General features: G+C 38.3%; 1 protein-coding gene across 1 annotated transcript in view; it reads left to right on the top strand.

Annotated features, from left to right (window-relative positions):
• arrdc1b (arrestin domain containing 1b) overlaps nucleotides 1-25,227 on the top strand; it is a 68,365-nt gene that overhangs the window by 17,169 nt on the left and 25,969 nt on the right. Inside the window, exon 2 of the mRNA XM_017714829.2 lies at nucleotides 24,086-24,196. Coding sequence (XP_017570318.1) covers nucleotides 24,086-24,196 — 111 coding nt within the window. The remainder of the gene's footprint in view (nucleotides 1-24,085; nucleotides 24,197-25,227) is intronic.

The following is a 25,227-nucleotide window of genomic DNA, read 5'->3' as shown; positions in this document are numbered from 1 at the left end:
TTGTTTTGTGACCCCGCCCCTGATTGTTTCCACCTGCCCCTCATCATCCCCATTGTATTTAAGCCCTGTGTTTGTCCCTTGTCTTTGCTGGTCTTTGTTGTTTGATGTGTTGTTTGTTGTTTGATGTTTGATGTTTGATGTGTTTGTTTTGCTTGCTCCGTTCAGTCTTTGGATTTCTGTGTGCTTTGTCATGTCTGTCCCTCCTGCTCTTCGTATTAGCTATTTGAACCTGGACTGTTTTGACCATGACCCTGGATTTAATAAAAGTTACTTATCTCTGCGTATGCGTATGCCTCCTCGCTCCCTGGCGTTACAGGTTTATTACATTTAAAAATACGCCATGATTTTTATTTTGGCTAAAATATGAGCACATGCTTCACATACAGTTGTTACCGTAGGCAATATATATTTTCTTAATCAGCCCAAATTGTGCACTAGTATTTTCTGTCACTATAACAGTCTTCAGTGCTTCTTCTTCACTTTTTCTTGCTCATTTGAACTCTCAAGGTGCGATTTCTTGAAGTTGGTGTGGTCATCTTCATATTATCTTGCTGATTCAAGCTGAAATTTAGACTATTTGGTGCTATCGGGTCAAGGCTATGGAGGAGGGGGGAGGCTGGAATGTTTCACATTCCTCAGTCCACCACCCTCACTGCCACCAGCAAACATTGGGACAGGAGAACGTGAATAATCACATGTTTTTGTAGGCCTCATAAAACTGAGCCTAACTGTTTATTACATAATCAGATCTGATTAGACATTCGACTCAGGATGGTTTTATTGATGTACCGTAATGTATAATCACTGTCTAAAATTGTAATGATTTGAATAACAGTGTGTAATTATTGTCTTTTTAAAGAGCCAGTGAAAGTAAATACTGCCACATATCAGGCCAACATGTTGTTACTACTTAAACGAAACCTTGTATGGTAACTTTACTATAGAAGGAAAAGTTATTTTTACCTTCAAATGTATGTTAATACAAGAGGATTCTATTCCGGACAGGTTGAAATCATTGATCTAATTATCAAGTAATGTTCACACCGTGTAAAGGGAAACTGCTGTGCTTAAATGCTTTGGTTATGATATATACGATGATTTGTTTTCAAGGCTGTACACCGAACAGTAACCAATAGAAAGATAATTAACCAATAATAGATCATTTAATATTTGATAACTGTGGCTGATAATTTGTTTGATTTATTTATTTGGTGTTGTGAAGAAATATTAGCGTTAGAAAATAATTTTAGCAGTGTTGCACCTGTGATATAAAATAATTTCAGCTTTTTAACCCCTTAAACTGCCAGGCTTATTACATACTAAGGTTTATTATTCAGTACAGGGAATACATTGCAAACTGGCTGACCTATTCTTAGTTTATAGAAGTATGTTATAAATCTTTGGGACTATCAATAGACCTTTTAAGGCCATTTGAGGGGTTAAACATGTCAGTACATTTTACACTACTGTGTAATATAGAATTATTGTTGGTCAATCATATTATGATAGGGAATTTTTAATAGTGGTGTCCAAACTTTTCACTGGACTTGGTTATTTTTGTACAATCCATTTGGTGTGTGTGAAACAAAGAGAGTTTTAGTAACTGATTCACTGAAGTCCATGAGAACAGCCTCAAGCTGAAATCATATCTTAAAGGGCAATATAAAAAGACTAGTTGATGCTCTTTCCCCCATGAATTGATCTAGACAAACAGAAATGTAAAAACACAGAAGAGAAACTGTTTGAGAAAAAGAGAGAGACTGGATTAGTTGTTACCTGGCAGTAGGTTAAAGAGGCGGTTTCATTGGAATGTGGTTGCCAGGCCACACAGTCATGGCCACAGCAGATGTATAGGGTTTTTCCCAGCCTTGATAGCCTTTGTGCGCAGGTGCCTTCTCACATGTGCTCCTCCAGTTAGAACAAAGAGTCCATTGCCTTCCCAAGCAGCGACTTGAGACTGGAGAAGTTTGTAACCTTGAATGTTTCAGTGAAGTATTGATAATCGAGTGCGGGTATTTAGTGCTGAAGTGGGACTGCGCTAATGACTAGAATAATAACAATGATTACTTAGCTCAGTATTAAAATCACAATTATGTCACTATTATTTAACCAATTCAACAGTTTTGTTGTGCATTTTGATCTTGAATAATCAGAAAATCAGTCTCTTTGTATTTCTTTAAACAAATATTTTCATCAAAATAAGGATTTTAGTTACATGAAAGTGCATCTTTTAAATGCCAAATGACAACAAAATTAGACTCAAAATAAAAATAAACATTCTGACACAAAATACAGCCACATAGTACAAGTAAATACTTATTTAAATACAAAAATCACTGTTCATTATGTTGCTTCAGTGAAAGTTGCTGTAAGAATTGCTGTAAATGTACAGTCTGTGTTTAACAGTTAAAGACTGATTTGTTACTTTAAAGGATCAAACTTAAAAGACATTAAAGGGCATTTAGAGTGGTGCATTAGTTTACATGGACATACTAGACAAATCAGTTTAATAATTTGCTGGCAGAAGAGTAGAATGCAAAAAAAACCAACTGTAAAACATTTACCATGAGTATACAGTACTTTATTAGTAACTCTGCTGCCAGTAAATTATGATTGTTAAATTATGCCAGTAAATTAGGATTGTTCTTGATAAATTGTACGGTACAGTGTAGAGCAACAGTCAGTGACAGGCCATAAAAACTGAGCTGTAAAAAGCAACATTTTGTACATATTTGTCAAAGAGCACATTTTTAATATGATCACTGATTATTTTAGCTAGAGCCTGTCAGCTTGATATGACTTAATACCTCATATTTAATGCATTGGAGTAAAATGTGATACATAACATTAGCCAAATAGCTAACTTTATCGAAGTTCACCAGTATTTCAGTTGATGCATTGAATGCTTTTAAATGTTAAAAAAAAAGCGTAAAATGAATTCAAATGAATTTAGAATGAAAATAAAGTCAGCTTGTCCCATTATCCAGTGTAAGTTGTTAGAATGAAAGGAGCAAACTCTTTCCATTGTCATCTCTGAGAATGCCATTACTGACTGTGCTGGAATTCATCATTATACATGATGTGCGGTGTAATAATGATTCGTGAGAATTTGTGCACTGTTCAGTAAGAGTTTGCAGCAGTTTCAAATATCTTAAGGACAAAAGGGAAAAGGATGTTTTCATGGCCTGCATTCTTTTTCAGTCACTCATAAAACACTCTTTTTTTTTTATGTTCTCACATCATGAAGAATGTTACACTCAGTAATCAAACAAGAATGTTTAGTGGTAGCCATGAAACCACAGCTGGAGCCTAAAACCATAATCCAGTAAAAATGTTGTTAGATTCACCCCTTAAGAGGCCAGGACATTGCAGTTCGTCAAGCTTGCAGTCAGTCAGTATTCTTTGAGTATGAGGTTGGCGATACCCAAGATATGCTTAGAAAAGCTTACTGTGATGTAATGTGAGATAGTTTATCATGATAAATATTTTTGTACTGTCCACGCTAGTGGATCCGAATTTTTATTCCACACTCCTATAACTTAATAATAACTCTGCCGGTTTGCACTGTAGTCCATGTAGTCCGGTTCATTCAGTGAAATACTGACTCAAGTAGAAGTAAAATTAGCTATCGAATAACAGCTAAAGTATAAAAGTGAAGTAGAAGAACTTTTCCAGTACTGAGTCACTTATAGAACTGCCGTGGAACTTATTATTGATTAGCACTGGACCTGATGTTAGATGTAGTTCTTCTTTTTTGCGACCCATTGGTCTAAAAACATGGCCTGTCTGTATAGTGCAGTGTAAAATAGAACTGGCCTGGCCTCAATTAGTAAGACTTTTCAGATAATGACCCATGGAAATTTTACTTGTCTTAGATTTTAATATTCTAATCCAAAACCTGTGTTTTACAGGCTGAGAGCAGTTCTAGTCTCACAGTGGAAACAGCTTCTCTCAAAGCAGGTCTGAGTGATTAGCATGCATAATATTAACCACAAGCAGAGTCGTAATCCAAGTGATGGGATAATGAAAGCAAGAAAACTGGGCCTACTAAATTACTGATTGGGCCTCTCTGCCGAAAGATAAATTGATTCATTTATAAATGGCTTCTATGGTGATTCCTTATCATGAGGACATGATTTTGCACAAGGTGCTGTCATCCATAAATATGAGGATGAGAGAGAGAGAGAGAGACTGATTGAAAGAGAGAGAGAGAAAGAGGGATAGATGTGGAGGAAAACACGAGAGAGAGACTCATTAAAAGAGAGAGAAAGAAAGAGACAGAAGGAGACCGATTGAAGGAGAGAGAGAAAGATGGATACATACAGGGGGAAGGAACAGGAGACACAGAGAGAGAGAGAGAGAGAGAGAGAGAGAGAAGGAGACAGGAGATACAGAGAGGAAGCAGATTAAAGGAGAGAGAGGAAGGAAGCCAGAAGAGAGAGAAAAATGGAGAGAAGGAATCAGATTGAAGAAGAAAGAGAAACAGGGATACATATGGAGGAGAGAAAGAAAGAGACACACTGAAAGAGACGAAGAGAGAGGAGGCACAAGGAGAACAAGAGAAAGAGAAAGAAGTATACAGAGGACAGAAAACGATGGAGAGAGAGAGAGAGAGCGAGAGATCGAAGCCAAGGTCACTTTATAGGTACATAACTCATTTTGCTCCTGCTAATCTCACTGAGCTCAATCAAAGCAGATGTACTGGTCATGTTGTATGAATAAATCCTCTCTACATGGTGAGCTCAGTCATGGCCCATCCGTCTTTTCTGCTGTCACAGTTCAAAGTGTATAGAGGAGGTTATGTTTAAGGTCTAGGCATTTCCATTTCAGTTCCTCCAGCTGTGTGAGGAATGCCAGCCTTACACTAAACAACAAACTATGTCGCAGACAAACTTCCAATGTTGGAGTTAACAGTCTCTGCACTTCTGAGAAGGCTGTACACAAGATGTTGACACATTATTGTGAAGATTTGATTGTGTTCAGCCACAAGAGCGTTAGTGATGTCAGCTACTGATGATGGATGATTAGCTCTGGATCACAAATGTCAACTCATCCCAGCTGTGTCGCCTGTGTAGTGCTGGGTAAAATGCTGCTGTTGGCTGTTGTACATTTTGTTCCAGTGTATACAACTTATACTGAGAAATGACAACAACCACTTGGCTTGACAAGTTTTGGATGGATGCAGCTCAGTCACTCCAGAAAGGACAGTTCCACTGCTCCACAGTCTAGTGCTGGAGCAATTTAACCCATTCTATGTGCTTTTCTATTGAGAATGTATAAACAGTATTGCATGTAAGTTTGAGTGCAACATGAAGTCGCTGAATGAACTAAATAGAAGACTGTCCGGATAACTTTGAACATACCATGCATAAATCTCTGTTGTAGAGCTTCAGCAGATGATTGTTGAGCACTGAAGGTTGCCTTCATAATACTAAAGTGGTTTCATTGAGGCCTTGAATAGAGTTCTGCTACTATTCAGTCAGGATTAGCTGAATAAACTTACAGTCTCTCACAAAAGTGAGTGCACCCCTCACATTTCTACATCTTTTCATAGGACAACACTATAGAAATGAAACTTGGATATAACTTAAAGTAGTCAGTGTACAGCTTGTGTAGCAGTACAGATTTACTGTCCTCTGAAAATAACAACACACAGCCATTAATGTCTAAATAGCTGGCAACACAACTGAGTACACCTCCCAGTGAAAATGTCCAAATTGTGTCCAATTGTGTCGTTTTCCCTCCCTAGTGTCATGTGACTCATTAGAGTTACAAGGTTCTAGGTGTGAATGGGGAGCAGGGCTGTTAAATTTGGTGTTTTGGGTACAATTCGCTCATACTGGCCACTGGATATTCAACATGGCACCTCATGGCAAAGAACTCTCTGAGGATGTGAGAAATAGAACTGTTGCTCTCCTCAAAGATGGTCTAGGCTATAAGGAGATTGCTAACACCCTGAAACAGTGGTCATACAGTGGTTTTCCAGGACAGGTTCCACTCAGAACAGGCCTCGCCAGGGTCAACCAAGGAAGTTGAGTCCATGTGTTCAGCGTCATTTCCAGAGGTTGGCTTCAAAAAATAGATGCATGAGTACTGCCAGCATTGCTGCAGAGGTTGAAGAAGTGGGAGGTCAGCCTGTCAGTGCTCAAATTCGGTCTGAGAGCTGTCGTCCCAGAAGGAAGCCTCTTCCGAAGCTGACGCACAAGAGAGCCTGCAAACAGTTTGCTGAAGACAAGCAGTCCAAGAATATGGATTACTGTAACCATGTCCTGTGGTCTGACGAGACCAAGATAAACTTGTTTGGCTCAGATGGTTTCCAGGATGTGTGGCGGCACCCTGGTGTCTCTTGCCTGCAGTCAAGCATGATTGTGGTAACTTCATGGTCTGGGGCTGCATGAGTGCTCCTGGTACTGGGGAGCTACGGTTCATTGAGGGAAATATGAATTCCAACATGTACTGTGACATGAGCAGAGCATGGTCCCCTCCCTTCGGAAACTGTCCTGCATGGCAGATTTCCAACTTGATAACAAGCCCAAACACACCTCCAAGATGACAGCTGCCTTGCTGAATGTAATGGTGATGGATTGGTCAAGTGTGTCTCCAGACCTGGAAGGAGGAGGAGTGCAAGTTGTCTAACATCTACCAGCTCTATGATGTCATCATAGAAGAGTGGAAGAGGATTCCAGTAGCAACCTGTGTAGCTCTGGAGAATTCCATGCCCAAGAGGGCCAAGGCAGTGCTAGATAATAATGGTGGTCACACAAAGTATTGACAATTTGAGCACATGTTCACTGTGAAATGTATTCACTTGTGTTGCCAGCTGTTTAGACATTAATGGCTGTGTGTTGTCATTTTCAGAGGACAGTAAATCTATACTGCTATACAAGCTGTACACTGACTACTTTTAAGTATATCCAAGTTTATTTTCTATAGTGTTGTCCCATGAAGAGATAAAATAAAATATTTGCAGCAATGTCAGGGGCGTACTCACTTTTGTGAGATACTGTGTGATTCTAAGAATCTAAGTGGTCTTTTATGCCACTTTTTGTTTCAACTTTAGTTTAAGCAAAATTGAAAGCAAAAACTTATGACCAGCCCATTATTGTGATTATTGATGGTTTAATGTTCTGTTTTTCACTTCTGCTTTTTTGGTGAATAAACTGGTGATAGAGATGATTCCAGCTAAAGTGACTCAGAATGTCCTTTGTACTTTGATCAGACTTTCAGTTTAAATGGAACAACACAAAGCTTGAGCCTTCTAGCTGGGTTTTGTTTTGGTAAAGCTGGAAGAAGGTCAGAAAACCCTGAATGGCACATGGCAGGTGATGGAAGAGGCTCACCTGTGTGTTTTGGGTCTCCAAATGGAGCTAATGACTGAGACTAAGTGATAGCACTGAACACTTGAACACTGTTGAGCGCTGTTCTCTGATAAGAAGTTTCTTATGCTTATTATAAGCCTTATGATCTAGTTGATCTTTTTTGTACATAGAAGGCAATGCTTAAAGTATGAGTCTAAAGTGGCCTCTTTGGCTGATTAGCTATCTTTCTAAATGTCAATTCTTTGTAGCTCCCAAATTATGACGGACCAGCTCAAGCTCAAATAAGCAAACATTACTCATTGCTGCCCTCCATAGGTGCTATAGCATCAGTCACAATGAAGAATTTTTGCTGTTTCAATAAATGTGTTTTCTTCTTTCATTTAAAAAGAATAAAGAAAATAATCATAGCTTAAATGATTGCCATCAGGCCTTTATGCAATAATTATGACACGCCTAGATACTTTGACCAGCCTGAAAATGCTATAAATAGCTTTTAGTTATTATAACCTTAACAAAAAACATTTTTCTGTTATATGGCTGTTTTAGCTTTTAGAAAGTAAGCAATTAAAAATGTATTGAACTTGTAATAGTGAGTTGACAGAACAGCAGTCAGCAGTTACAGTCTGTCAGAGTGTTTACATGCAGTTAAAAAGACGATATCTGCAGAAAATCATTTTGTCAGTAATTTGTTAAATGCGTTTACATGCGCTTGAGTAATCAGATAATGGTAAAACTCCTACTGGTAACATGAGTCAGGCAATACTCTGATTTCTGCTTTGCAACCTGACAATAAACTCACAGAATAAGACGTGACATAAACATAACGTAAAACTAAAACTGCTTTTCAAATGGCTGCGGCTTTTTTTTTTTTTTTTTTACATTGAGTTACTTCAGGGGAAAATATGAACATGCATCATTTAGAAAATGATGAATATTAAAATCTTCATATTAAGCATGTAGTTGGTTTCAGTGTCACTCCAGAAGTATTTTGAGGCCATCTTGCAGGTGCTGTGTTAAACACTGCTTGCTGTTTCTGGAAACAGTCCACTGTTTTCCCACATGTGCAAACTGAGAAAAATGAAAGAAATCAGAGTAAGAGTATACATGCGCAGAAAGACTCCATTACTGAGCTAAAAATGAGCTCCCTTAATCAGATTTCTAGAAATTCAGTAATGGCCTTAATCTGATCTAAAAAATCAGAGTACGTTGTTTACACGACCATTTGAATAGTCAGAAAACAGTTCGATCTGATAATAATTGAATTATTGGTGTACAACACACTCAACGTGTTATTTGAACATCAACAAAATAACATTTTAAGGCAACCAGGCTTCACTGAATCATGTATTTACAGTGGTGAATTCTTCTTCTTAATGTTATATTTTGTTTACGTTAATACTATATTATTTTGTCGAGTTAGTGGAAGATACCAGGATATAAATTTGAGTGCAGATCTCTCAGCTCTAGCTGTAATCATGCTGCTTGCTGAACAAGCTCATAAACAGCCTGAATGTAACCAAAGCCTGAGTTTATCACCTTTTATGTCACTTTGTTTTATGGTTCACTTTTGTTTCACTGTGCTTGAGGCTCATTTTCCTTTCCGATCAGGTATCCACAGCTTGTTTTGACCGTCAGCTCGAGTTTGCCTTCGACTTTGATGATGGTGAGAAAGCGGCAGCTCCTGTTCACCTCAGATGATATGAAAGGTGTCATCTAGTCATGATTCTGTTCATGGAGAGAGAGTAGGAGCAGCTCAAACTGTGCTTATCATCACAGAGAGCACACACATTTACCGTAGCAGGATGTTCCTCCCATTGTGGTCAGTCATTTCTGTTCCTTTTTTACTGAGTCATTAACACTGAACTTACTCGTTGTCCTGTGACCTTAAAGGAACTTCCTGTCAAACAGTGCAGTATCCTCCACTAATTCCCATTGAAATGGTCAACAATAAAAGGCAAATTGTGAAACAATGACACATATCCTCTGAATATTATATAAATGCTCTAAGTTATTAAAAAAATGTATTGCCTAACAACAATAACCCAATGTGTGATGGAAGAACTGCTTATCACGATTACCAAGCAATAGAAGTAGCAAGAAACAGTTCTATATTGTTTAACTTGTCGGCCAACACACAGAGCTCTGGCTATTTCCACTATTTAATGTTATGTTCTTCGTTAATAATTTGAATTCTCTATGTTATTGCAATTGTTTAATATGTAAAGAAAGTGATCTAACAAAGCTGAAGATGTGTAGGTTTTTATTTCATCTGAACAGCACATGAATAGGATGGAATATAAGTCACACAGCTATGCCATTACTAGCACTTTGATTACACAAATCAATAATAAGTGCTTATTTCCAAAGGCTTAATAAGGACAGAAAAGTTTTTAATGGTTATTGAACATTAATGTATACTATAATAAAGCATTTATTTTACTATGAAGTAGAATAGATACAATAGAGCACACCCCTTGCAGTGGTGAAATCACTGTAATGCACACCCCTCATGTTTTATTGTTTTATTTCAGAATGAATACGAGTTGTTGAGATTACTCAGATAGCTCATTTAAATCGATTGTCTTGACTCATTTGAATCAATCAATCTCAAGGCAACCAGCTTCCATAAACCTGTCACGTTTAAACCTTTACACCCTTCGTTTAAACCTTTACATCAGAAAGAGTAGTAAAAAGGGCGCAACACAGTGATCATTAGCCATGTAGTAAACTACAGTAGATAGCAGTTCAGCGGTTTAGGAGTTATTACTCTTATTGTAGTGTAGAACACTAGCACCCTCAGATGAGGCCTGTATTGATTGGTAGTATAAAAGCCGCTCCGTTCTGAGCCTGTCTGGAGCTCTGGTGATCTATGACGGCATTCATTTCTGTAGCGTAATAAGCTGAAAACAGGAGCTCTCATGCGAAACTGCGAGAGCGGCTGAGTGATGGAGAAAGCGCACTGTTCTAATTGCTTCTTTAAACTTTAATGCTGACAAGAGAATGCAGGCTTGCATTACAGGGCCGTCTGATGTGTCTGAGGGCTCCTCTGTCTCTGCTGGCTGGTCATATTCAGACTTGCTTTCCGCTTTTATGTAGCGTCTTGTGATAATATTGCCACTGGCAGGTATAGGAAGACAAAAAAAAGCACTTAGAATTATCATATCACTGTTATATCATATTAGATGTTAGTGCTTATATTGATGTATTATTTGATGCAATAATCAGCTCATGTTCCATATTAGTAAAGCACTAATTAAACTAGCACACTGTTCAAACTTCAGGCGATATAGAGGAAGTCCACTGTATTTGTTTTCATAGCTATTGATTCTGTTTTAATTTAATTCAAATGCTTAATCGTAATATGTTATAATATGTTCGATCCCCAAAGCCGACAGCACATGACTGAGGTGTCCTTGAGCAAGACACCTAACCCCCAACTGCTCCCTGTGTGCTCACTGCCCCCTAGTGTGTGTGTGATCACTAGAGTGTATGTGGTGTTTCACTTCACGGATGCGTTAAATGCGGAGGTGAACTTTCCCTGTTGTGGGACTAATAAGGATCACTTAATCTTAATTCATCTTAATATATCTCAAATGCTCCTGAAGGTATTGGGCTTCATTCACAGCTTTTTCATAAATTTATTCTTGAGAGGTCCTAAGAAAAAGTTTTGTTACGTGTTCTTAAACTGCAGAACAGTTCACACCTTTGAGCTTTTGACTGTGTGTAGATTCTGTTCTTAGCTAAAAATAAATCCCAAATAAATGAATGGTTGAATGTCAGAATCTTTGGGAAAACTGCGTGAGTGGCTTTTAAGAAGAAGTTTCTTCTTAAGAATGGTTTGTGAATGAGGCCCATTGTTAGTACTTTCTCACGTATGTATTGACTTGTAAGACAGTGTATTGCTTGTGGCAGGTGTGTTAGCTTGGGGCAAATCTATTAGCCTGTGGTTAAAGCATTAGTTTGGGACACTATGAAGCACAACTTTCCTTTGAAATATTGTACTTATATGAGGTTGCATTAATAAACGGAAAGCGGAAACATTAACATTTTAACGTAAGACAGTTTTTTTTTAGCCACTTCTTACTTTTGCTGTAGTGAAAAATGTATGGAATTGAGACACCACTTCAAATATAGAATAGGTCATTTATTGTACATTCGCGTATTTTGTCATATTGTGTTGTAGAATGCCCCTAACAATGGTAAAATCACTGTAATGTACATCTCTCGTGTTTTATAGCTTCATTTGGCAATCCAGGTTGTTGAGATTACACAGATAGCTCATTTTAATTGATTAAACGTCTTACTTTTGCTTTAGTGTAAAATCAAATCGAGACACCACCATGTCGTATCAAATCAAGTGAAGAATTTTCAAGTGGCATTCATATTTATTCATTTCATTTTAATGAATTCCAGTGTACGCTGTAAATAAATATAGCTTTTGATCAGTGTTGATCAGGTTCTGAGATGAACCTTTCTGAGGCGAAGAACACAGAAGACATGCAGTAGGTCAGTGTTAAATTGTTTAAACCAGTAGTTCAGAGCTAAATTTCGGGAAGTCCCTTTTTGCGAACTCTGCCGTTTCAGGTTTTCAGGCTTACAAAGGAATGTATTGGAATCTTACATTGCACTGCGTCACTGCTTGTTTTTATGAGCTCTGTTGATGAAAGCCCTTTTAATGGGGAAATTCCTCATCCTCCGCCTTTGACTAACATACTGACCTTTTTTTTCCGCTTTGTATTCCCCTGCACTGAAACACAGTCCTTGACATGATTCAATCTCTCTGTTGTTTTATTGTCTCTTTGCTCTGCTACCTGTTTTGGCATGAAGATAAAAGGCTGTGCGTGTTGTCCGGAGATAGACTCCACCTTAAACAGACACACTGTAACCCCTCTCTGTTTCGGCTGGCCTTCCGAAACTCTACTCAGCCATCCAGTAAATAAGGAAATATTATTATCACCCCAAACTGAGCCAGCCGTCTCCATGCCAGCGGATCCCGCTCTGCCTCCGCGCTGAATCATTGTTGCATAGCAGTGATGTCATAGGGGTCAAATTCTGTCTGAATGGTTTCACAACTGTTCACTGATTGGTTGCCGGGTGGCTGCCAGTTGCCAGGGAGATTCTTTCCCCTCTGTTTTCAGGAATTTGCATTTGCCTCATAGGAACGTGAGGTTACATATTAATCTTTTGATATGCCACCCAAATCCCGTCATTGTCATATCAAAACCTTCTAACTCTTTATTTGTTGTTGTTTTTGTTTTTATTTGGAAAGCCAGCTGTGACCATTTCGTGACCACCAATAGAAATGATACTAAATGAATGGAAGCAGTTGTAGTCGAGGTTTGGTTAAAGTAGACAGTCTCTTACTGTTTTAGCCATTTACAGTGGCCATAAAATGGCCTTCTTTGGCTGGTCAGTCTTGGGAATTGTTCTTTTTGAGTGCAGAATTTATTGTGTATAACTCGAGTGTTTACTGAGCATTTTAGAGTCAGCAGTAGTGTGTACCTGAAGCTGTTTCTTGAGGAATGACACAATAGGCCATAACGCCTTGCCCTGAGGAGGGAAATATTTCAGGGCAACAGGATGGAGTTTAGGAGGATGGAATGTCTTCACTTTTGTTTTGACCTGACCTGTTTGTTTCCTTCCTGTTAGAGTTGAATGTATGAATGAGATGGTAAATGGGTGTCATCCTTATACAGTCTCATACACTATTTCCGTGACCAGGTGAATCTGTTCTGTATGCTGTGCAGTTTGATGTGAGAACAGCAAAAGGAAGTTTTATTCTATTGGAATGGAAGCTGACTGACATGGTAATGTTGAAGTATTTTATTGCTTTCCAAGTAACATCACTAATGGTAACATTTACTACACAAAATTCATCAAAATGAGTCATACCGATCACTCACCACACATAACTGTGACTGGTCAACACAACTCACTGACCTGTCTCCTAACGTTATCAAACTGTAGTAACAGCACCATTTATATTTTATTTTTTATAGCTAACGTTACATATGTCCAATTAAAAAAATATCTAATTTTTAAAAATTTTTAATTTTCTACACCATTTAAACACGACAGCTGTGCTTTATTTTACAAAAGAAATTCACAACAAATTGACCAATAGAAATGCTTCAAAATAAAAAAAAAAGACTTTACATTAACTTATATTAACAATTAAGACACTTTTTACCCTCTACTGTAAAGTTACCATTTTTGAGATACTTTTTTTTTGACAGCGACAATATCCTGTATCCTGTTTACAGACAGCTGTTTCTTCCTTAAATCCCTGCTGCTCTTCCATCCAGTGCCGGGGCAGACACTGTCGTCTTCTTTTAGTGTTGTTCAGCCTTTTACCAGAGCATCTAAGGGAAGAACTGTGTACTAAATATACAATAAACATCTGTAAACATGACATTTTAGCAGACGCTCTATCCACAGTGATTTACTACCATAGGTGAGATTAACATGGGGAGTACTTTAAGTCAGCAGCTACAGTGAACCAAAACTTTTGACCTTATCACTTTTTTCAGGACTTTCTTTTTATTCTCCACCATCACTCTCCCAATGAGATGATGAAAAGGGCACATGACTGAACATATAAAATCAGTGTAGTGTGATGATGCCTGTGTTCATGGCAGTCACTTTATCTGAGACTCATTCTCTCCATCAGCTTTTGACTTGCTCCTGTGTTTATCCTGCATTTGTGAGGAAGCAGGTTAAGCCCACTCTGTCTGCCCATGCGGAAGAGCTGTAATGAACCCAGCAGACACCATGGACGCCTGCACTGCACTAACACTGAATCACTGAAGAGTGTAAGCTGTGAAGAGACTTGGGCAAGATCCAGAAGGCTCCAAAAGTATAAATGCTCATGATTCAGAAGTAAACCCTCCACCACACTGTCCTGCTGGCAAATGGACGATGATAGCTGTGGAGTTTGTCTTTTCCTGTAGCTGTTCTTTATACTAGGGATGCACTGATCCAGTGTTTTTAGCACAATTCCAGTTACGATATTTGGGAAACGAGTACTGATTGCTGCTCTTGTTAGTTATGTTTAAAAAAAGATATAAAGTATGTAATTAGTGAGTAACCTATGGTTTATTTGATTTATTTGATCAGCCTTCAGTGCTTGCATGTTTTTTTTTTTTTTTTACCAGTGTTGTATTTTTTATGTATTTTTTATGTTGGGAATACAATATTCAAATATTATTTCTTCAAAAATTCAGAACTAGCGATAAAACACTGCTAATGGTGCTGGCAGTGAAAAATCAGTGTAGCTTTTCTCTCTTTGGTTTCTTTCATCGTGTGCTCATTCTGAACTCTCTTGTGATCAACTGCTGACTCTGATTCTTCATGCTCAGTCAGTTAAAACAGTGCTGATGAGAGCCCATGATGTGGGACACACCACACAAACAACTCGCGACGACCATTGGTGTGAATTCACCTTTTGAAATGAATAACTTTTGTAGGGTAGGAAAATGGCTGTTGAAAAAATGTACTTAAATTATTGATCATTTCTTAAAAATTAGATCTCCTGCATCAGTCATATCGCAATGTCATTGCAGGCTAAAAGGGAGGACGTCTGCGTCTGTGAAAACACACTGCGTGCACCCTGAGCTGTGTGTCTCTGTCAATCTGCAGCAGCACTTAGTGAAGCAGCTAGCACTGAATTCGCTACCTTTCATTTCTGTCAACTCAAGTATCAATTATTTTGTATCTACGCTACAAAGCATCCACATATGAAACTCCTCTTAATCATGCTGTTTTTGTCTTTTATTGTTGACATATATAAAAAATGACATCATGGGAAGAAAGTAATTTGCCGTATCTAGTTTTATATATGAATCTTCAATTTTTTGTGGCACTAGCAGAGACAGCATATCAGTATGAATGAGTACTAGCCAGAAAATGTCATACCATAGGTTTCAAAGTTGGTACTGGAAAATAAGGTATCATGCCATCTCTAGGTGCAAGCATTGTATGGACGCTATAGACTCTCAATGTTGGTCCCCCTCTCCTTGTCAGAGCAAATGTGCACCTCTCATCAGGGCCCTTAGTGGAATCACACACCATTCTTTTTATGCTTATGCATATTTTTAATTACCATTACTGTCAGAACAAAACCTCTATCTACAGAATAGTAGCTTTGTCTTAACAAATAATATAAGAAAATGGAAACAACAGAAATGGAGATGCAATGTTTTGTCCTGACAGCTGTGTTTTTGGTTATTGAAGCTTTATAAAATTGCACAGGTTCTCATAACGACTATGACTAACAAACTGTATCAAATGTAGATCAGTTACATTTGCTCAGTATCTGATTTGATGCTAATCCAGTACATCAGATTGGTGCATTACTAGTTAATTTATATGCACTTGGATCAGCACATGGGATCTCCAAGAAGGCATTTTTGGGAGGGATCTCCATGAAGGCTGATGGCTGAAGTGATGACAGTGTTTGATGCACTGTGTACTTCTTTTCAAGAAGCTCTTGTTTACTGTCTTACAAACACTCTGTCATGTTTATATTCATATCTATAAGGATTTAAGACATGTGCACAAGCAGTCCATCTCATTCTCCGTGGGGTTTTCTGTTCATCTCTCTCCCTTTCTTAACTTACAAGGCTAGATGTTTTTTCTTATCTGAAAGGAAAGCAACTATTGCCAAATCATGATAGGCCTAACCTGTTACTGCTGGCATGTTATATAATTTCCCAGAATAAGGTGTGTGCGTGTGTGTGCGTGTGTGTGCGTGTGTGTGCGTGTGTGTGCGTGTGTGTGTGTGCGTGTGTGTGCGTGTGTGTGTGTGTGTTTGCATTTTTGTTGGCAGGTGCTGCAATGATGTATCAGTCAACTGCATGCCTTTTATTTTCAATAATAAACTGATAAATGATTGCGAAACCACTCTGAGATCATAACGTTATCTGATAGCAAACATTCGGCTAAAAGAAGACAGAACTACAGAAATACATCATTTACAATTCATTATTGACGTCTCTACATGCTAAAGGAAAAACAAATTGAAGGTGGATGATACACCAAAGATACCATAATATTTGAAAACATATTTAGGATGCTCAATATGTATCAGGATATTTTCTGAGGTTTGCAAATAAGTTCAGCCTGAACGCTGCAAGAAGTGCCATATTTAACAACGACACACAGTGTCATTGATCCAAGGTATAACTTTTTTGAAGCCCTGAAATCTATAATGCTAATACTGCCCCTTGTGGAAAATCTTCAGCCTGCTAGACGTGGGTGAGAGAGTAAAACGGTTTAATTCAAGACATGTAATTCATAAACATAGACAATTTAAGGAGGAACAAGTGGAAAAATTAATGCATTGGTAAAAATAAATTAAGAATTTAGATTTAAGAATTAGAGAAGAATAGAATTAGGTAATAGTAGAATGGTCTGACATTGAGTGTCCAAGCTAGTTACTATGCAGGTAATGCAGTTGCTGTTTACAGATTGTCTTTGGTTAGTCTCAAAAAACATTTTTAGGACACGTAGTTGTTCCATGTTCCAGAAATACTGACATATTCATCTTTTTGTCCATTCCTCGATCCCAAATATACAAGCTAGGCATGCACTAAAATTTCAGCCACTGAAAATGGTCAGCACTTTTTTGGTTGAAAAACGCAAAGATTAAATAGGTCCACAGTGAAGTGTCAAAACCTAACACTTAACAATCACTTGAATGAAATTGGATGAAAATGAGAAATAGTGAACAAAACGCTGTTTGTGTCCTTCGCTCTGCTGTGCCAGTCAGTGCAGAAGCTTTCAAACCGTTTGAGCAGCAGAAAAACAGTGAAACACACACCTTGTCTTCTGTAGCTGCATTCAGTATGGCTTTTATCTGAATGCAGCTACAGAAGCATTAGTTGACTTAATGAAAGTATTAAATGCTAATCATGTAAATAATACTGCGTAACTCAATGTCTTTTGTTAATACTTTTTTTTTTACTATTTGTTTAACCTCTCGTTTTGCAAGGTGTTACTGCAAACACACGTGTCTGTTACATCCTACTGAGGTTTAAGGCTGTTCCTTTTCTAAATGATGAACACTAAAGTGACTTGTTCCAATAGCACCTCCTGCTTTCGACTACAAGACTAAATTAAATTAGTCCTCTAATTCTCTCTCAGGTCTCCTGCGCAACATGGTGATCATTGCCTTTGAAGCATTGTGAGCATTATTATAGTTATTCTAAGGCATAATTAATGAAGTTGTATGTTCTCTAGAGCTCTTTCTTTTGGTTTTCGGCTCAATTTATATTGTGCTGAATTCCGCTGTCCGTTTTCATTTTGGTGCATCAATAAGTGCACACTATATACATTAAATATACTACATAAACTATAGGTGATTTTGTATATACAGTGGGTTGCAAAAGTATTCAGCCCCCTTGAACTTTTCAACCTTTTGCCACATTTCAGGCTTCAAACATAAAGATATGAAATTGACATTTTTTGTGAAGAGTCAACAACAAGTGGGACACAATCGTGAAGTGGAACGAAATTTGTTGGATATTTTAAACTTTTTTTAGAAATAAAAAACTGAAAAGTGGGGCGTGCAATATTATTCAGCCCCCTTGCTTTAATACTTTGTAGCGCCACCTTTTGCTGTGATTACAGCTGCAAGTGGCTTGGGGTACGTCTCTGTCAGTCTTGCACATCGAGAGACTGAAATTTTTGCCCATTCTTCCTTGCAAAACAGCTCGAGCTCAGTGAAGTTGGATGGAGAGCGTTTGTGAACAGCAGTTTTCAGCTCTTTCCACAGATTCTCGATTGGATTCAGGTCTGGACTTTGACTTGGCCATTCTAACACCTGGATACGTTTGTGAACCATTCCATTGTAGATGTTGCTTTATGTTTTGGATCATTGTCTTGTTGGAAGATAAATCTCCGTCCCAGTCTCAGGTCTTTTGCAGACTCCAACAGGTTTTCTTCCAGAATGGTCCTGTATTTGGCTCCATCCATCTTCCCATCAATATTAACCATCTTCCCTGTCCCTGCTGAAGAAAAGCAGGCCCAAACCATGATGCTGCCACCACCATGTTTGACAGTGGGGATGGTGTGTTCAGGGTGATGAGCTGTATTGCTTTTACGCCAAACATAAGTTCGATTTTGGTTTCATCTGACCAGAGCACCTTCTTCCACATGTTTGGTGTGTCTCCCAGGTGGCTTGTGGCAAACATTAAATGAGACTTTTTATGGATATCTTTGAGAAATGGCTTTTTCTTGCCACTCTTCCATAAAGCCCAGATTTGTGCAGTGTACCACTGATCGTTGTCCTATGGACAAAGTCTCCCACCTCAGCTGTAGATCTCTGCAGTTCATCCAGAGTGATCATGGGCCTCTTGGCTGCATCTATGATCAGTCTTCTCCTTGTTTGAGCTGAAAGTTTAGAGGGACGGCCGGGTCTTGGTAGATTTGCAGTGGTCTGATGCTCCTTCCATTTCAATATGATCGCTTGCACAGTGCTCCTTGAGATGTTTAAAGCTTGGGAAATCTTTTTCTATCCAAATCCGGCTTTAAACCTCTCCACAACAGTATCTCGGACCTGCCTGGTGTGTTCCTTGGTCTTCATGATGCTCTCTGCGCTTTAAACAGAACTCTGAGACTATCACAGAGCAGATGCATTTATACGGAGACTTGATTACACACAGGTGGATTCTATTTATCATCATCAGTCATTTAGGTCAACATTGGATCATTCAGAGATCCTCACTGAACTTCTGGAGTGAGTTTGCTGCACTGAAAGTAAAGGGGCCGAATAATATTGCACGCCCCACTTTTCAGTTTTTTATTTCTAAAAAAAGTTTAAAATATCCAATAAATTTCGTTCCACTTCACGATTGTGTCCCACTTGTTGTTGATTCTTCACAAAAAATTACAATTTCATATCTTTATGTTTGAAGCCTGAAATGTGGCAAAAGGTTGAAAAGTTCAAGGGGGCTGAATACTTTTGCAACCCACTGTATTACTGGCGTAGAGAACATTTCAGTATTCTTCTTCTGTTGTAACAATGGTGCCCAGATGGCAAATAGCAGATGGTACTACTGGTGACATAATGCTGAATGCGTTCTGAATCGGCTGAAACTCGGAGGACCCTCTCCTGCCTCTCTCCTTTAGAGCTTTCTGTTATTCCTTTCCAGAGATGCAGAGGCCTTTGTGCCAGCCAGCCATAGTGGGTAGCTGCCTGTGCAGTGAACTGGTGCCATCTGCCACTTGTGATTGTGTGTGGTATCAACAGGGTGCTGCTTTAGAGCGTGTGCCAACAGCTAACCACACAGTAAGCTTTAAAATCCCACAGCCCTGCATGCCTGATCAAAACACCTTTCTCAGTAGTCTACCAGTTTTTTGGGTGATTAATGAGTAATCTGTGTTTTTAAAAAGGCTAAACAAATAAAAATAGACTTGAATCAATACTAACTATAAATTAATACCAAATACTATATCAATACTAAACCAATGCAATGCCTCAAAGATCAGTCGAGTTATTGTGGCAGTCCGTGTATTTTCTCTGGCTGTTATTGGTTTTTCATAGTCATGAGGTTGAACACGTCATTAACTGGGTTTCCATCCATATATTTCTGTGCTTCTTTAGACATATGAAATAAAAATGACTTGATGAAAAATATCAAATAATATCGGTAAAAATCCAATAACATCTTTAAATTCACATCAGTTAAAAAAGAAATGTGATAAATTATGATGGAAATAGAATAATGCAAATATGAATGGCCCCTGGCTTGCTCACCTGGGGGTTTTACATTCATGTTAAAACTTTGTCCTTACTGGAATTCTGTGAAGCTGCTTTGTGACAACGTCAGTTGGAAAAAGCGCTACAAATAAATTTGACTTGATTAGATTTGAAGGTACACATCTCAGTAACTGTAGTCAGGGATCATAACTGGACCATAATTCATTGAAATGATATTTAAGTTGCCTTGACTTCCCCACACGCCCCATCTGGTCTCCAGGCTTTTTATTTTATTGTTCTGTTTTAAAACATTAGGTTATGATACAAATATGTACTTTTACACTAGAAAAAGCTGGTCCTTATAGCCACTATTGTACCTTTGAGGGTACATTTGCATGGTTTGTACCTTGATGAGCAAAACAAATCTTTATTTGTAACAGTGTAGGAAACATGACAGAAGGCGATGTATATCAGCAGATGAATAAAGAAATTGAGTTTCAATTTCATTTGAAAGCCGTATGGAAACGGCTCACCTGTCCCTGAGAGTGCATTAGGCTCAGTGATGTGTGTTTGTGCTGGAGACTGCACTGTCAAAGCTTAGGAGAGTTAAAGGGCCCAATGAAAAGCAGCTAAGACACTGACACCTCTTTCATTTAGTCATTTCTCTCTGTCTCCTTTTCTCGTTTTGTCCACTGGGTAATACAGTGCTTCTTTGTGGCTGCGGATGAGAAACATGATGCTGTGGGAATGCAGTGTGTCAATGAGAGCTGAGCCTTTGTAGGTGTGTGTGTGTGTGTGTGTGTGTGTGTGTGTGTGTGTGTGTGTGTGTGTGTGTGTGTGTGTGTGTGTGTGTATAGACACTTAGCCAGAGCTCTGTGCCCTCATCATCATGTGGTCACTGAGTTTGAGCTCATCCTCACAGTGTGGTCAGCAGGCAGGCCAGCAGGTCTGTCTCTATCTCTCTCTTTCTCTCTCTCTCCCTACTGCTGCTGATGCTCTGAGCTCTGCTGAGCTGCTCTGCTTCATACTGGCTAAAATCCCCGGGCTTACTCGGCTCTGCCCGACTATTACGTAACCAGATCAACATGTGGCCACATGACCGATGGCTGGGTTTTTTTTTTTCAGATTTTTCTGTTGCAACATCCTCATTTGTTGTTATTGAAGCACAAATCCATACATGCACTGTACACTGGCATGTTGGATTGATTGTACTGCTTTAGTAAAGAGCCAACGTTAACAAACTGTTTTATCCAGACTATTTTTCAGAAACATGTGCTTCTCCCCTGACATCTGTCTGTTATGTGACAGTTCACAAAGCAGCTCTTTTCCAGTTTCCAGCACTCTAGACAGTGTCCAGTGTTGATTGCTTGGTTTGTGTTTCTGTAAGGTTTCACTTGATTGTTAATCGATTTGATACAGTACAGTGTATAGTCGTGTTTTGATTCGCTACATTTTTCTGTAACTTGATACAGCAAAAATAAGGAGTGTCTGAGAAAATTCATAAATAATTTAGTAGTTAGGATATAAACAAAATCCCTAAGAGTGGTTTGATGCGAGATGGTTTGTTGTAGGGACTTACTGTCTTTTTTCTTTATAGTGGTGGTCATAGGAACCATCGCAATGTCTAAAATGCAAATACAGCTATATTTGGGGACTAGGTTGCCTTGCAATGTCTTGCATGTACCCCTCCACCATGAGTGAATTTAAAAAATTCGGTTATAAAACAACGTATTGGAGGTCAGGCAACATATTTGTAACTATTTAACGTAACAGCTTTCTGTGAGGGAGCTTTTAGAGCCAGTAAACTCAGTGGTTCCTATCATCACCACTGTGAATAATTCTGTCTCAGCAGGTTTTTCTAGTATGTCACATCAAACCACTCTGAATGACTTTACTTGCAAATCAACTGCTAAAATATGGAATGATTTTGAAAAATTGGCTGAATTCACCTAATATGTTAATTTTTTGATTCTCAGTTTCATTTAGACCATTCAACATTCAACAAAAGTGTGATTTGTTATAATAATATGCTAGCTATGAGCTTATGTGTTAGACCCAAGCTAATATATACGCCTACCAGGAGTGTGCTCAGAGAGTATTAAACTATATTAACCTCAGTAAATCAGTAAATAAATCAGTATTACGCACTGTAGTTGAATGTATTGTTTAATATCGTATAAGATCATCCTTTATTAGTCCCACAACGGGGGGAGTTCACAGTGCTACAGCAGCAAAGTGATAGCAAGGCACTGAAGAAAAGAGTGAGAGGTTTGCATTCAACAATATGACACCTTGTATTGTTACATTCGTAGTTGTCACAGTACCAGAATTTTAACTTTGATACTAATATGAAGTGTAATATTGCTATGCTCGATGCCAGTGGCGACACTAAGTGGCTGAAAACCCAGTGTTTACAGAACATGGAACAAGGACCCCCAGTGTGAGATGCACTGCTCTGTGAAAAACCTAAGTGCATTTGAGTGTTAATAGAAGCCCCTTGGGGAGAATTGGCCACCTGATAAATGTGACCGAGTGAGTTAGAAGCCACCTTAATTAACATATTATGTTAAAGAAATCAAATAAGTAACTTAATATTTTTAACAGCTTTACTGAACATGCTCTGGAGGAATGAGTGACAACAACATGAGGAAATGCAATATAGTAAATACAATAATATTCATCACCCTGTGTGTTTAAAACACATTTGAAATGCGTTATATCTTATGTTGATTATTTCTAGGAACAGAAAAGTCACGCATGTTATGGAATAAAGCTCTTCACCTGTATGTTTTATATGTGCTTATCAGCATGTCTTTGCTCACCCGAGTCAGTTCGCAACTGATTCGCTTAGGCAGAATACAATGACAACTTTGATTTAGCTTATTTAAATGATGAATAGTAGGTAGAAAGAAAGTTGAAGTACTGAATTGTTTATCATGTGGTTGTACTGAAAACTTAGAGTCTCTCAGGACTGAGTTGGCAAACAGTTATTTAGTAAATAAGCAGGCTTGTGATTCATCATACTGTCTTCCACTGTGAGGTATTCATTCAGTAGTTTTCAATGTAGATCTTTTGTATCTGTTATTCACAGTGTTTTAATCCATCTGCTCAGTCTTGCTGCTCCAACAGTTGATGATTGCTGGGGAAACAAAAATGGCTTGTGGAGAAACAAAATAGCCCCCCAGACCAAATCAAGCCATTGTTGAGAGCTTAGCTTCTTGCGATTATGATGCAAATAAGGGTGGTTGGTGCTTTCTTTTAAATACAGTAAAGCAGAATAAAGCTTTTTAGACAGTCTTGCCATTTTATGTTGCTGTCATTTGGAGTATCTGAAGAACATAGTCAGGTTTTTCATAAGCCTGAATGAAAAAAATGTATTATTTATTTACTGTAAATAAACTCAAGACTTTCTTGAGACACAACATGGGTGGAGCCAGTAACAGACATCTGGGAGTTTGTGCGTTTTAATGTTGACCAGGGGCCTGAAGCAAGACTAAAAATTAGTATTAGCATGGTAGGCTATTAAATGCTTAAAAGGGTGGCTGTTGTCCATCAAAAAGCATATTATAGAAAGGTCACCCCAGCTTAGTTGTCTTATACAGGACAAGTTCAGTCTTGGTTGGAAATATTGTGTTGAGTTTTTTAGGTTCTGTTGGATTAGAGGCAGTTAGCTATTTTATTTAACATTAGCTAATATTAATTAGCTAGTCTTAACCCCATGAGTGTCTTGACTTCTTGTTAATCTTGTTAACTAACTCTACTACTTTAAAATGCAACATAAAATGTTAATGACATACTATTTTCTTTCGCTTGCCTCTATTATCTTCTTTTTTTTTAATTACTAAAATGAGCACCAATGCTGTTCTTCACTAATTATGGGACTTTTGGTTAGATTTTCAAATATTCTAACATTACTGTAATATGAAACCTTGTCATAGACCTGAAACCCAAATGGCAATAGCAAATTAATAATAAAAAGTACAAATACAAAAAACATGATGATTGTTAAAATATGGAATGACATGCTCACTAGCTGAGTAAATTATTTGTGCTCTTTTCTTTGCAGCCATCAGGGTAAACTGTGTGGGATCATGTGGTGTCTCCAGCAAGATGAACGACGCGTCGTGGATGGTGGAGGAGCAGTACGTCAGCAGCATGCTCTCCGTGGCAGACAAAGGTGTGGAGATGAATCCACTTTCAGCAAGTCTTTGCTCTTTCAGTTGCTCACTGCGCTTATCCTTTCACTGTCTCCCATTCGTCCACTGGTTCAGCTTTAGTTGAGATATAGATACAAGACATATTCCAGGAATAAATGTTTTGTGTAGTTTTAGTTTTTAGTTTGGTTGAGTCAAGTCAATTTTTTTATGAAGCACTGCTGAAATCAACAAGTATTGGCCGAAGAGGTTCACTTCAGATAAAATATATTTGAAAAATATATTTAATAAATTAAAATATATCACACACACACACACACACACTTTCTAAGCCGCTTCTCCCTCAGGATCACAGGGGGTGCTGGAGCCTATCCCAGCGGTCATTGGGCGGATGGCAGGTTACACCCTGGACAGGACTCCAGTCCATTGCAGGGCAGAGAGACAGGCATACACATGCACACACACTCAGAGGCAATATAGCATGTCCAATCAGCCTGACTGCATGTCTTTGGACTGTGGGGAGAACCCGGAGTAGACCCACCTAGACATGGGGAGAACATGCAAACTCCACACAGAGAGAACCCTGGTCACCCAGCCAGGGAACTAAACCCAGGCCCTCCTTGTTGTGAGGTAACAGCGCTACCCACCACGCCACCGTACCACCCCTAAATATATTACAATTAAATTAAATTTAATTTAATTTAAATTTATATTTAGAAATGTTATCTTCGTGTCAAATAAAAGCTATTTAAAGATACAGATTTAGCATTCAAAGTATCACTAAAATAGTGCCAAAATACATACAAAATACGAACACTTTCCACAATCTTGAGCCAAAACAAAGAGAGCATGATAAAGTAAGTCTGATTTAGGATTTGTGTCCTATTTATCTACCTGCTTAACTTTAGCCACAGAATAGATCATAGGCTTTGTTCATCTGTTCTGAACCTATACCATCTCTGATATCTGTTTTTGAGGACGTCATACAAATAAACATAAATTCGTATTATTATGCTGCTTATTCTGTTCATTATTCAAAATATCTGCATAATTA

Source organism: Pygocentrus nattereri, chromosome 16, assembly GCF_015220715.1.
Source record: "Pygocentrus nattereri isolate fPygNat1 chromosome 16, fPygNat1.pri, whole genome shotgun sequence".
NCBI classification, from domain to species: Eukaryota; Metazoa; Chordata; class Actinopteri; order Characiformes; family Serrasalmidae; genus Pygocentrus; species Pygocentrus nattereri.
The sequence above is the reverse complement of the archived record's forward strand: the minus strand, read 5'-3'. Positions and strand labels throughout refer to the sequence as shown.